Here is a 12438-nt window from a genome sequence, read left to right on the forward strand (position 1 = left end):
CAGACTTTCCTTTCTTCTAACCTATATCCACAGTCTCAACGAAACGATTTTAGAACTTTTCACCCTGCTGATTGAAAATGGAACGATCTTTAATGACGCAGTAATGTTTAGGTCCAGATCTGGGTAAAGGGTCCTCATTCTCAGGGGAGTCTTCGGGGTGTTTACATCTGCTCTATAATGTTCTCAACAGTAATTTATTTTACCAGTTTTTCTTATTCCTGTTTTACAAACCGTCCCAGAAAGTTCTTACATAGACCTTCCTTCAAGTGTATGGATAAAATTGTGAATTACTGTGTCACACCTCCCCCACCTGTTTTTTTTTTTTATTGTGGTAAAATATATACAGTGTACATTCACCATTTTACCCATTTTTAAGCGTACAGTTCTGTGGCATTAAGTACCTTCCCATTATTGGGTAACCCTCACCATCATCCATCTCCGGGAATGTCCTCATCTTCCCCAACTGGAAGTCTGCACTCATTAAACACTAACTTTCCACCCCCCCTCCCCTCAACCCTGGCAACCCCCATCCTCCTGTCTGCCTCTATGAATCTGACTGCCCCAGGAACCTCACCCAAGAGAAATCATATAATATTTTGTGTATCCGCTTCTGTGACTGGCTTATTTCACTTAGCATAATGTGAAGCATTATCCATGTAGCAAGTATCAAAATTTCCGTCCTTTTTAAGGTTGAGTAATGTTCCATTATATCAATATCACATTTTGTTTATCCATCCATCCATGGCCACATGTGCTGCATCCACCTTTTGGCCAATGTGAATAATCCTGCCATGAGCATGGGCGGATAGACCCCTGCTGTCAATTTTTTTTTTTCTCCCCTCCTTAAAAAGCACTCTTTGGGCAGGAGAATCTTTTGGCTGCTCAAATCAGTCTCTGGCTGCCCTTCTGCCTTCCCAGCTGCTTTTTTACTAAGTTGATTGATGATGAACACCCCTTCTCATTAGCGCAGCCCTCAGCCGCTAGGAAATTAGAGGCTTGGATAATTCACATGGAAGTAAAAGGGTGATGACTTTTCCCATGTCATCCTTGGGAAGTCACTAATGCTGCTGGAAGCAGAGACTAAGGATTTCCCCAGGGCTGGGCCTTCTGATCTTCAGAGGGTGGTTCCTCAGAGGCAGGGACTCCAGTGGATGGGTGGTGTTCTGGGAGAGTCCACAGGCACACCCTGGCCAGGGCTACTGGACATCTCTTCAGACGTCCTGGTCCATTGGCTGTAGCAGAGCCTGGATGAAGCCATAGCCATGGTTTCACAGGCCCCTGGGCCAGCCCATTCTACTCAGTAGCTATAGACTGCACTGCTACTCTCCAACAGCTGGCCTAAACAGTACTTGCACCTGAACAAAAAAGATGCAAATTGCAAAAGACATTTACATTAAGAAAGTTCACCCACTTTCAAAATGGAGGAGGCCCAGATATGAGAGAGAATGGAATCAACATGAATGGCATGGGAGTCAGCCAGATACAGATAAGGTCTCGGTGGCTGTGGGCTTTGTCTAAGCTATCCAAATTCTGTGAGCCTCAGTTTCTCCGTTTGAAAATGGGAAGAAGGCCACTGTTGGGATTAAATAAGAAAACGTATCAACGTTGCTTTTGTCGAATAACCCTAGCTGCGTATTAGTGTTATCTTATAAAATGGGTGCTTTTGAAATATAAGATGCCTGGGCACCATCCCCAGAGGTCGTGATTTAATTGACTGGGGCATCAGTAGTGTTTATAAAGTTCCCCAAGTGATTTTAATATGCAGTCAAGGTGACAAATCATCAGCCTAGAGTGTAGCAGACCCTCCACAAATGTTAGCTCTCCTTCTCAGCCCTTGTCTCATCCCTGCAAACTCCATAAAGCATGTGCCCTCCTTCACACACGATAGCCTTTGGCATTAGCTGCCTGGATTCATATCCTGGCTCTGTGACAGTGAGCAGGGTACTTAACATAACAGAGCCTCAGTTTCCTACACAAGAAAATGGGATTAAAAACAGAATCCACATCATGGTCTTCCATGAAGATTAGAAGAGAGAATTTAGCATGTGGCTTGGAGATAGCACTCGGTCAATGTTGGCTGTTATTGGGAGCAGTCAGTGTCAAGTCAGGAATCCCATGGTCTGTACTGCAGCCGGCCCTTTTCACCCCCTCCAGAGACACCAGCCCTTCTCTCCCCTGCCAGGCTGTCCTGCTCCAGCTCTCCTGCTGAGCCACGTTCCTGGGAGATGCCTGGTGAGAGCTTGGGATCACATTGAGTCAGAGGTATTTGTAGGCGTGACTCACCAGGTCTTAAAACCAGAAGATTGCCCTGTGGGTCTCATGACGTTTCTGGAAAATAAAAGGAGTGAATATTATTGGGTTTAGTTCATCAGACACTCACCCTCCCTTTTGTGTGCCGGGGGTTCTGAAAGAAGCAGGCAGTGGCCCAGCCAAGTCTGAACCTTCAAAGGCCAGGGCCTGGCTGCACTGCGGATAGATGTTGCTTCTCCCCCAGACAGGTTTCTTCCTTTTCCCACAGACTTCTGCTTCTCTGGTTCCCTGCCCAAAGCTACCCTGTTTCTCCTCCCTCCAGGCTCCTGGGAAAATGTTCCCACGGGCTGCCTCTGCTGAGGTGTGTCAGAGCTGAGCTATGCTGCATGGCTGGGTGTGGGCTGGGAAGGGGCCACCCAGGCTCCAGAGCACAAGAAAGGGAAAGTTCCCCTTCTGCAGACAGAATTTCTGGAACCTTGCACTGAAGCAGCAGCCAGGAGGGCACCCATTTCTCTGATGCCTTTTCCCCCACCTCCTGCATCCCTGCTGATAGTAAATCCTAATGTTTCTGGGTCACAGCTGTCTCTAGAAGCTGTCTACTTCTCTGCATCTCTAGCTACCACCCTAGTAAAAGCCACTGTCATTTTGTAATTTCTCACCTGCAACGGCAACCTCCTAACTTGTGTCCCCGGCTTCTATTCTGTCTACTTCTTGCCCAATGCAGCCAGGTGAACTTTTCAAAATACAAAACTGATCATATCACACACACACACATACAGACACACACACTTATGTTTAAAACTTTTTCAAAGCTTTCCATCGCTCATAGAATAATGACAAAACCCCTTAATAAATTCAGCAAAGCCATGTTTATCAGGATTTGGTTTGGCTGTGAGTGACAGAAAACCCAATTTAACAGGAGTTTGAATAGATAAGATTTCATTTTCTCGTACAAAAAGGCTACAGTTGAGCCAGCTAGAATTTGTATAGCAGTTCCTCAAAATTCTCAGGGACTCAGTTCTCTGCTCTATAATCCTTAGCATGTGGTTTCTACCTCATAGTCCAAAGGGGCTGCTTGAGCACCAGCCATTGCAACCAAAACCCAGGCACAGGAACAAAGAATTGTACATAGCACTTCTACTGACATTTTCCTGCCCCGAATTTAGTGACATGGCTAGAGCTAGTTGGAAGAGAGGCTAGAAAATGTAATCTTTATTCTAAGTGGTCATGGACCAGCTGAAAAGGAGGAAGAAAATGGATATTGAGCAATACTGGCAGTGTTTATCATACACTCCATCTCCTGACCCCTGCTCTCCATTTTGAGCTTCAACTCACCGCACACTTCCCTCCCCTGGCTCTCTCCACTCCCAGCAAACTGGCTTTCTCTGGAAGTCCCACATATTTGCAGCACTCCCTTCTGCCTCAGGCCCTTGCTCATGCATCAACATTCTCCCCTCTTCCTACTTAACTACTCATCCTTACTCCACTCCAACAGCATTTCCTCAGGGAATCTTCCTTGATTAGGTCAAACCCTCCCTTTTCTTTCAGATGCTTATAGCATGTAGATTGTATCACTGTTGCAATTACACATTTGTTTATGCAATTATTTATTTTCTGCCTCCACAGTGAGGTCAGGATTTAGGTCTGGCTTTGTACACTGTGGAGCGTTCTGCTGGGCATATTGTAGGTGCTCAATAAATATTTGTTGAACGACTTAATGAATAAATGTAGCTATTATCTTATATAAAAAAGAGGCTAAGACTCAGCAAACAGTTTTCCTGGGCAAATGGTGGAGGGTGGCCAGGAGGGCTGGGGAGACACAATAGAGCCAGGGGAGAGTTCTAAATGATTCATTCAAATCCAGTAAGCTTTTGGGTGTGGCAGAGGAAACACTGACCTGGAACTCAGGAGCCGTTTTCTGGTCTCAGCTCAGCCACCAGTAGCTGGACCACTGCCTGGAGCCAGTGAGAGCTGACCCGATGCTGGATATACTTTGAAGGCAGAGGCTATATAACCACTGCTGGCAGATTGGATGTGGGGAGTAAGGGAAAGAGATGGGTCAAGGGTTTGTCCTGGGTGTTTGGCTAAACAAAGGGAAGGTCACTTACTGAGAAGGGGAAGGTAGCAAGAGGAGCAGGTTTTAGGGGATGATCTGAAGGGTTTATTTGCAAATGAATCGCAGGTTCCTGTAGCCAGCTGCACACTTCACCTTTTCCCCAGGCCTCCTCCAGGGAAAGCCTAGGCCCAGGCAGGTGGGTTTAAGTGGTGGTGACAGGGAATGCCAAGTGGGTGTAAAAAAGATAGAAAAGGTCAGCCGTTCAAGGTACATAGTTACCAGCCAAGCAATGATTCAGCCTGACTCAGCAATAGGATTGAACAGAAAGTACTCAGAAGACCTTGACTTACAGGCTTGGGAGGAAGCAGTCACTTTCTGCTAAAGGTCAGTGACAAGGGAAGGCATGTTCATGCATGGTCACTGCAGAAATCTTTGAAGTTTTAGCTTAAACAGCAGTGAAGGGCTTTCCTCTTTAAGAAACCTTCACTCCTCCCTAAGCCAGTGCTCACTGGTTCAAGGCTTTGCTGGAAAACCATCAAACTAACAGCAGGATAGGCCACCTCTCTTATTCCTCTGATAGCTAGGCGAGGTCACCAGCATCATTACTATTACTATCTTCATGATCATATGGGGCTTCTAGGTTGCTCCTCTACCCCTGGTTACTCTAGTTTCTATGATTGTGAACCCTAAGCTTTATTGCCAACCTTGTATATTTGGTCTACACCTTTGCTCTGCAGGTTGTGGTCCCCAGACCAGCAGCACCCACATGACCTGGGAGCTGGCTAGAAATGCAGAGTCTCTGGCCCCAGTCCTGACCTGCCAAATCACAACCTGCCCTCTAACAATGTCCCAGGGGAATGGCCTGCGCATGAAAATTCAGGAAACACTGCGCTAGAACATTTTGTGTACTTGCCTCTATCTCATTTTCCTTGTTAGACTTCTATTCGATTAAATATAACAGCCTCTTGTCTGCTATGTGTGAAGCTTATTAACATCGTTTTCAAGCAAAAGCAGAGCCAACAGTTTGTAGGGTTTCTCTTTGATTCTTTTCAACTCATGAGGGTTATGTGCCCAGAAGTGTCTGCGATTCGTGGTTAACAAAAGAAGAGCCTCACAGAAACCGGAGGAACCTAAGTTCTGGTGGAAGAGAGGCAGTTCTGTGAAACCCAATAGCAGGAAGTGCCCATGCAATTTCCATCAGAGGAGTTTGCAGGCACACGGGTGGCTCTCCTCAACTGTGGTCCTCGAGGAGCCATCGCTTCTCTGCTCCCATCAGACCAAATTCACAACCACACCGACTGGACATTGGAACATCTGGGACTGTGAGAACGTGGTAGGATTGAAGTCAGGATGACAGAACAAGCTCTAGCCAGATGATGGCTCTGAGTCTCCGCAAGACTCAGCTCCCAAATGAAGGAATAGCTCACCCATGAGGGGCAGCGAGAGCACACATGTTCACAAGCAATGGGGAACGTGTTTACTTACTGGCTCTGTCATCATGTCATTCTCCCCCCCCCACCCCCCACCGCCACAATATAACAGGCTGAGGTAATAGAGCAAGTTCTGCCTTTGAAAGGCTTGGAACCCCTCAAGGGCAGGGCATAAAGGTGGGCACCCAAACTGCCAATGAGGCGAGCCAAGAGCAGACCCTCCAGCTGGAATTGGGAGCAAGCCTTCGGAGACTGGGCTCCAGTAAAACTCAGAACCGCTTCCAGGGTGAGCACGAGCCATCTACCCAAAGGCGGGAACAGGCTGGCCGGAACAGCTGAGGTCATTGGCATTGAGGTGGATCCTTTGATCTGAGGTTGGTGAACCTTGCTGCCATACCCAGTTGCAAAGAGCTGCTGCCCACTTTCTACGTGGGGACTCAGGGGATTAGGGGAGAACTCACAACAGGAGGCTTGTAGAGCCTTTGAGTGCGGCCCCCTGGGAACTTAGACCCGCGCTTCAAGCTGAAGACTTTTGAAGGCAGGTTGATCAGTCCTGGTTGGGACCCGGGGGTCACTGGGATAGGAAACCACGTCCTCAAGGGGGGGAAGGGTCTGGCCCAAGGTTCCATGGCATCTTCTGGCAGAGTGGGAAACAGCGCTGAGATCTGGCTCCTGGCCGCAAACTCTTTCAACTTCCCCCTGAGAGCTTGGCTTTGCTGGGACGGTGGAAGGAGCCCTCTGCTTAACACACTTCTGCTTCTGAGGAGGGTGGAGGGGTCTTCTTTTCACAGCCTTGACCTACTGTCCTTGGCAAGACTGCCTGCGAACAGGCTGCAACTTCCGCCCCTGCCTGGAGCTCCCTCGCTGCCTTCCCAGCAGTGCCCCTCTCTAGACCTCAGTAGAGAGCCTTACCCACCAGGACGCCTTCCTGGACTCCGTGGTCTCCCCTGCCTATGGATTCCCGCGCTCCTGAAACCCACTCTTCCTTATCGGATCACAAGGCTGGGGGTAGGAAATAAGTTTTCCACCTTCTAACTCAGTTCCTTTATACCTAGCATGGAGCCGGGCATACAGCTGGCACTCAATAAATGCCCGAGTGACCCTTTCTCGTTTCCTCCTTGACAGATTCAGAGCCCAGCACCTTGGACTCCCAGTCTTCGACCACCTTGTTCCTCTCCTCCGAGGAGCCAGGCCCCTCCACCACCGCGCTTCCTTCTCCCTCGTCGTCCTGCGAGCCCCAGGCGTTCTCCCCGGGGCCCTCGGTGCTGCCCGCGCTGCTGCCGCCGCTCCCCGCCGCCCCTGCGCCTCCCGCCTCGGGCTCGGGCGCCCCCCGGCGCGCCGGCCTCTACTCGGTGGTCGCCTCCTCCCCGGAGGGAGCCCCGCGCCTCGTCGACTGGCTGCCCGGCTGCCCCTCGACCACCCCTCCCGGCGTCCGCGGGGATGAGCGTGATCGGCCGGCTACCTGCGCCCCGCGCACGGGCGCAGCGGGCAGGGAGGAGGGCGCGGAGGACCCGGGCGCTTCCCCGCCGCCCTGCGCCCGGCCCGCCGCCGCCGCCGCGACCTTGGAAGCCAACGTCGGGGACATCCTGGTGGAGTTGCGGACGATGAATGGCCACCTGGACGTCATAGCGAGGGCCCTCACCAAACTGGCCTCGTCCCTGGGGCCGCAGCCGCCGCCGCAGCCGCCGCCAGATGCCCCAGATGGCAACTGATGGAGCTGCCCCCACACTGTGTATCCGAGCCGCGCAGTAAAGGGCTCCCGAATGCACCAGGCAACCCTGCCTGTGTCACCCCTGAGCCTGGCAAACCCAGCAGAGGACGGGATTACTCTGCTCAACCTACTTTATGGGAAGGAATGGACCTCCCCTCGCATTTCAATCTGAAATGACGGTGCTCCTCGCACTTTCTGCAGTGCCAGGCTCTTTCTCGGCTCTCTCCCGCCTGCCCCACTCCTGGGAGCTCTCCTGGCCCTTCAGATGTCCTTCTCTTGCTTTGGAGAAGGCCTTGAGCTCCTGGCAGGACAAGTGTCCGAAGATTGTGGTGGGACCCTGGGCAAGATGCTCAGAGAACCATCCTTTCCCGACCCACATTGGTGACTTCTGAGTCCTGTGGAGGGAAGGCAAGTGCGAAGCATGTTACAAAAGCAGTAGTTCAAGGGCAGCTCCAGTGTTCCTTTGAGTTGTTGATGTGGTATCTGATCTCTGGTGACTTTTACACATTTCTTTAAAAAATATTTTTGGGAAAAGAAGTTTATTTTTTCTCATTATAACCACATTTCAAGAGGTTTGGAAAATAGAGAAGTGAGAAAAATCTGATGTATTTGGAGAAGGGGGGTATTTAAGTCTTTCTTATAAATAAGAAAGTATTTTGTGTAATAAACAAGATTTTTATATGTACTTTCTGGGTGTTGGCCTTTCGGTGCCACATTTCTTCCTTCCCCTGCTCTTTCTGTTCTCAGTTACCTATCCCAGCCTTACTTTACTCCTTGAGTCTTATTTCAACTTTTCTCGTGCTTGTGAAGAATAAGCTTTTAAAGGTTGTCATCGTTCTTTTCTAAAGCTCCCAGACCTCCCTAAATTTGGTAAATCCACCCTTTTTCTCTGGATTGGAGCAGAAACCGATTCACTGGCCAACAAGGAGGAAGCCAGCATCCCTAGCCTTTCCTCCTAGATGCCAGTAACACCATCCTTCCCAGCTGTGACAAACAAACATGTCTCCAGACTTTGCCAGTGTCCCCTGGTGGAGACCTAGATGGAATTTCAGAAATCTGGAGGAACCTATGCCCTCCAGGATCTGACTTCCCATAAGGAAGAGGGCCCTTCTCGCCTTCCTGATTGAATTAGAATTTTAATTAAGTGTGCTCATTTGCCAGAAGCAAATCTACTGCTCTTGTTCCAGAAACAAACCAAGCATTGGAAACCACATTGCACAGAGTAAAACCCCACCCGGAGCATTTGCAGGGCGCACAGCTGGTGAGCTGCCAGGTTTCTGCAGTTTCTGGCACCCCCAGAGCTTCTCAGACTTTGGCGTGGAGAGCTTACGATGCAGGCTCTGCTTCGGCGGCTCTGGGGTGGGCCTGAGACTCTGCATTTCTAATCAGCGCCAGGGGATGCTGATACCACTTGCCCAAGACACACTTTGTGTAGTAGTGGGTAGGGGTTGTCTGCTCTGGGATTCCTGCTCGTTGCATTGCCACTGTTCCCCAGAAACTGCTGTTTGTCTTTGCCCCTGCAGGGGCCTGGATTCCACAACCTTTAAACTTTCAAAGCGTCTCTTTGGGGGACTTTTCTTTTTAAAGCCAGGGCGTATTAAGTCTAACCACCCACTTCTAAAAAAGCTTCCGTGGAGTTCAAACCAATGCCAACAAGCATTTATTGGATATCTACAATGCTGATGCCCTGGGGGACACAAAGATGAATAGAATAAAGGCCCTGCCCTCCAGGGGTTCCCAGCCCAGTGTCCCACAAGGAGAGGGATTATAGATCCCAGCATGTAAACAATTTGAAGCAGCAGGGAGTGGTGAGAATGGCAGTCACAGGAGGCCAGGCTTCTTGAGGTTTGACTTTGGGAGAGTTATTTAACCCCTCTGAGCTTCAGTCTCTTGATCTGTGTCAAATGGGGATGATGGCATCTGCCTATCAGAATCAGACATGGACGTGATGGCGGCTTTGCCCTCCCGAAAGTGCAGTCCAAATGCCTTTTTATGGTCAGCGGGCATTTTTACTTCCTCTTTCCTGGGTCCTAAGTCAGGAGGCCCCAGGTGGAGTGAGAATCACACACTCAGGTCTGAGTTGCCTTCCGGCTCTGAGGGACTTTTTCAGGAAGAGAATCTATGGCCCAAAGGGACCAGCCTTTCTTCTGCTCTTTAGTGGAAGAAACAGCTCAACTGGAATGCCAGTGCCACACCTGAGGGCATCAGCTTCTGGTTTTTACTAATCTGAACAGTCTTTTGTTTTAATTTTAACTGACTTCTTTTGTGTGAGATTAAAAACAGCAACAAAAAACCTAAATCTTTCAAGAACAAAGAGGGGCTGACATATAAATCCTAAATTTAGATATAGGGACTGAATCATTTGATCAGAATCCCCATATATATTTATATATTTATATTTCTATGTATGAGATTGAGATTGAGGATATCAGAGGAAGGAACCCACATAACACTGATTCCATCCGGGCAGACCAGAGAAAAGTCTGAGCTCCTGTCCTGGGTGAGTTGGGGCCTCAGAGACTGGGCCTGGTTTAGGGTTTTTGAAGATGGGGCTGAAGGAGGTTAGGAGGGCAGGATGGCCTTCATCTTGCAGAAGGTACAGCCAGGGGAAATTTGACAATTTCTAGGGTGGGGGCTGGGGGGGTGGGATGGAATTGAGTTCAAAGTATCAGTTTGAAGGTGCTGGACAGAAAAAAGGAAATCTAGTTTTGTAGATTCTATTTTTTATTTTTTATTTTTTGCCACGCGGCTTGCAGGATCTTAGTTCCCCAACCAGGGATTGAAACCAGGCCCTTGGCAGTGAAAGTGTGGAGTCCTAACCACTGGACCACCAGGGAATTCCCTAGTCTTGTAGATTCTAGATTGAAACTTCCCTCCAATACCTGTCTTGATACCTGCTTTTCCCAAGGCTTAGGGTGTCGTTCGGGTGGGCATAGCATGAGACAAACACACGATGGTTCAAGGTGGCAAGCTGAAGGCAAGCATAAGACCTATGGCGGAGGATAGCAGGCTTCAGCCAAGGAAGGATTTACCAGCAGTTACCAGACTCAACTGTGTGAGGTAGTGAGGGCCCTGTCTTGGGAGGGCACCAAGCAGAGACTGGATGGAGAGCAGCTGATGCTTCAGCAGAAAGGATTCTCCACTCGGTGGGGCACTGATTTAAGGACTCTTTCACTCTAACTTTGAAGTAATTCTTGGCTCTTCCCTATCTCTCATGCCTATATCCAATCCAAAAGCACATCACATTGGTTCTACCTTCTAGAGAGTTCCATGATCCAGCCACTTCTCACCACCTCCATTGTTACTACCTGGTCCAAACCACGCTATCCTTTCTCACCTGAGTTATTGCAGTTGGCTCCTAAATGGGCTCCCTGCTCCCTCTCCATTCCCACAGAGCAGCCAGGGGGGTCTTTTAAAAATATTTCTGACTAGGTTATTTTTCTGCACAAGACTCTCAGTGGCTTTCATCTCACTCAGAGTAAGAGCCAAAGTTTTACATAATCTGGTCTCCTGTTACCTGCCTGACCTCATCTCTTATGACTCTCCTCCGCTCGGGTCACCCACGCCTCCTTGCTGCTTCTCCCGTGTACCAGGCACATTCCTACCTCAGGGCCTTTGCACTGCCTATTTCTTCAGCCTGGACCACTCTTTCCCAGATATATCACATGGCTTGCTCCCTCACCTCCTTCAGGTCTTGGCTCAAGCATCACTATCCTTTTAAAAGTTGTAATCCGCTCCCTAACCATCAGCCTCCTCTCCCTAGATGCATTTCTTTTTCTCCTTTCTTGCTTTTTTTTTGCCTCGCACCAATATCCACCTTACCCAGTATACGTCTTACTTTATTTTTTGTTCTTAGAATGTCAGCTTCCCGTGAGGGAAGAAATTTTTGTCTGTTTTGTTCACTGCTGTCTTCCCAGCACACTGCCTTTTAAAAAACAAAGTGTTTTGTAAAAGGGACCTGTCAATTGTTGTAACAATTCAGACAACACAGAGGAGAACAAAGAAGAATATAAAACTCACCCCAAATTCCACCCCCAAGAGATAACTGCTGTCAGTATTCTGGCAACTACTATATGAAACATCTGTGTTTCAATAGAAACACATACATGTGTGTCCAATTCTACAGATGGACAGTATGTCTGCTGCTCTGTAGCCTGTTTTGTTTGTTAACTTGATAATAGATGATGAAAATCTTTCTATTTAAAAAATAGACGTTATATACGAAGCAAGATTTACTTAGTCCATCTTCTATTCGTGCTTCCAGATTTTTCACAATCATAAGCAGTCCTATAATGACCGTGTCTGGGGATACATGTTTTGTCTCTTCTGTGACTATGTTGTTCATGTAGATTCCTGGAGGTGTAATTGTGGGGTCCAAGGCATACGTTCCTACTTCTTGCTTTAGGCTGTTGCTATGGCTTCATCAAGGTTCCAAAAGGGGAAGTGAGTGGATGGCAGGAGGAACACGGGGACCTTGGGGTGGTTGCATCCAGGAAACTGGAAAAAGGGAGAAATAGAAACAAGGCTGCCTTCTGAAGGTTGAACTTTAAAGTCGGCGCGAGGGGGGCCAGACAGAGGTGTGCCACCGCCCTGAAGATGTGGATCTTGGATGGTCACTCGAACAGTGAGTTAGTCTGGGTCTGGTCAGGAAACAGAGGCCATCTGGGTTCTGCACACAGAGGGGTGTGCATTCATTCAGGAATCAGGAGCAAGGGTGTTGGAAGGCTGGAGGAGTGTGGAGGGGAAGGTGGGTACCCAAAGAGGAGTGACTGCAGGAAAGCGCTACCAGCCCTGGGCTGGAGATGCCGAGGGGACTCAGGACCAGTGTGACGCCAAGGCCCCGGCGGTAGAGCTGAGCTGCTTCAGCAGGAACCCAGGAGCGACCCTGCCAGGCTGCAGCCCCTGCCACCGTCATCCTCGGCTGTCACTAGTGCTGTCGCTACTGCCTGACACCCGCCACCGGGGGGCCACGGGGGAGGAAGGGAGACAGT

The 12438-nt window shown here is 49.2% G+C and overlaps 1 protein-coding gene across 4 annotated transcripts in view; it reads left to right on the forward strand.

Annotated features, from left to right (window-relative positions):
- RUNX2 (RUNX family transcription factor 2) overlaps nucleotides 1-8132 on the forward strand; it is a 314463-nt gene extending 306331 nt beyond the window's left edge. For all 4 annotated transcript variants that reach the window (XM_057554387.1, XM_057554384.1, XM_057554389.1 and 1 more), the window contains one exon: nucleotides 6862-8132. In XM_057554387.1, the coding sequence (XP_057410370.1) occupies nucleotides 6862-7448 (587 nt within the window). In that variant the 3' untranslated portion in view covers nucleotides 7449-8132. The remainder of the gene's footprint in view (nucleotides 1-6861) is intronic.
- Nucleotides 8133-12438: the final 4306 nt, after the last annotated feature.

This window comes from Balaenoptera acutorostrata, chromosome 10, assembly GCF_949987535.1.
Source record: "Balaenoptera acutorostrata chromosome 10, mBalAcu1.1, whole genome shotgun sequence".
In the NCBI taxonomy this organism is placed as follows: Eukaryota; Metazoa; Chordata; class Mammalia; order Artiodactyla; family Balaenopteridae; genus Balaenoptera; species Balaenoptera acutorostrata.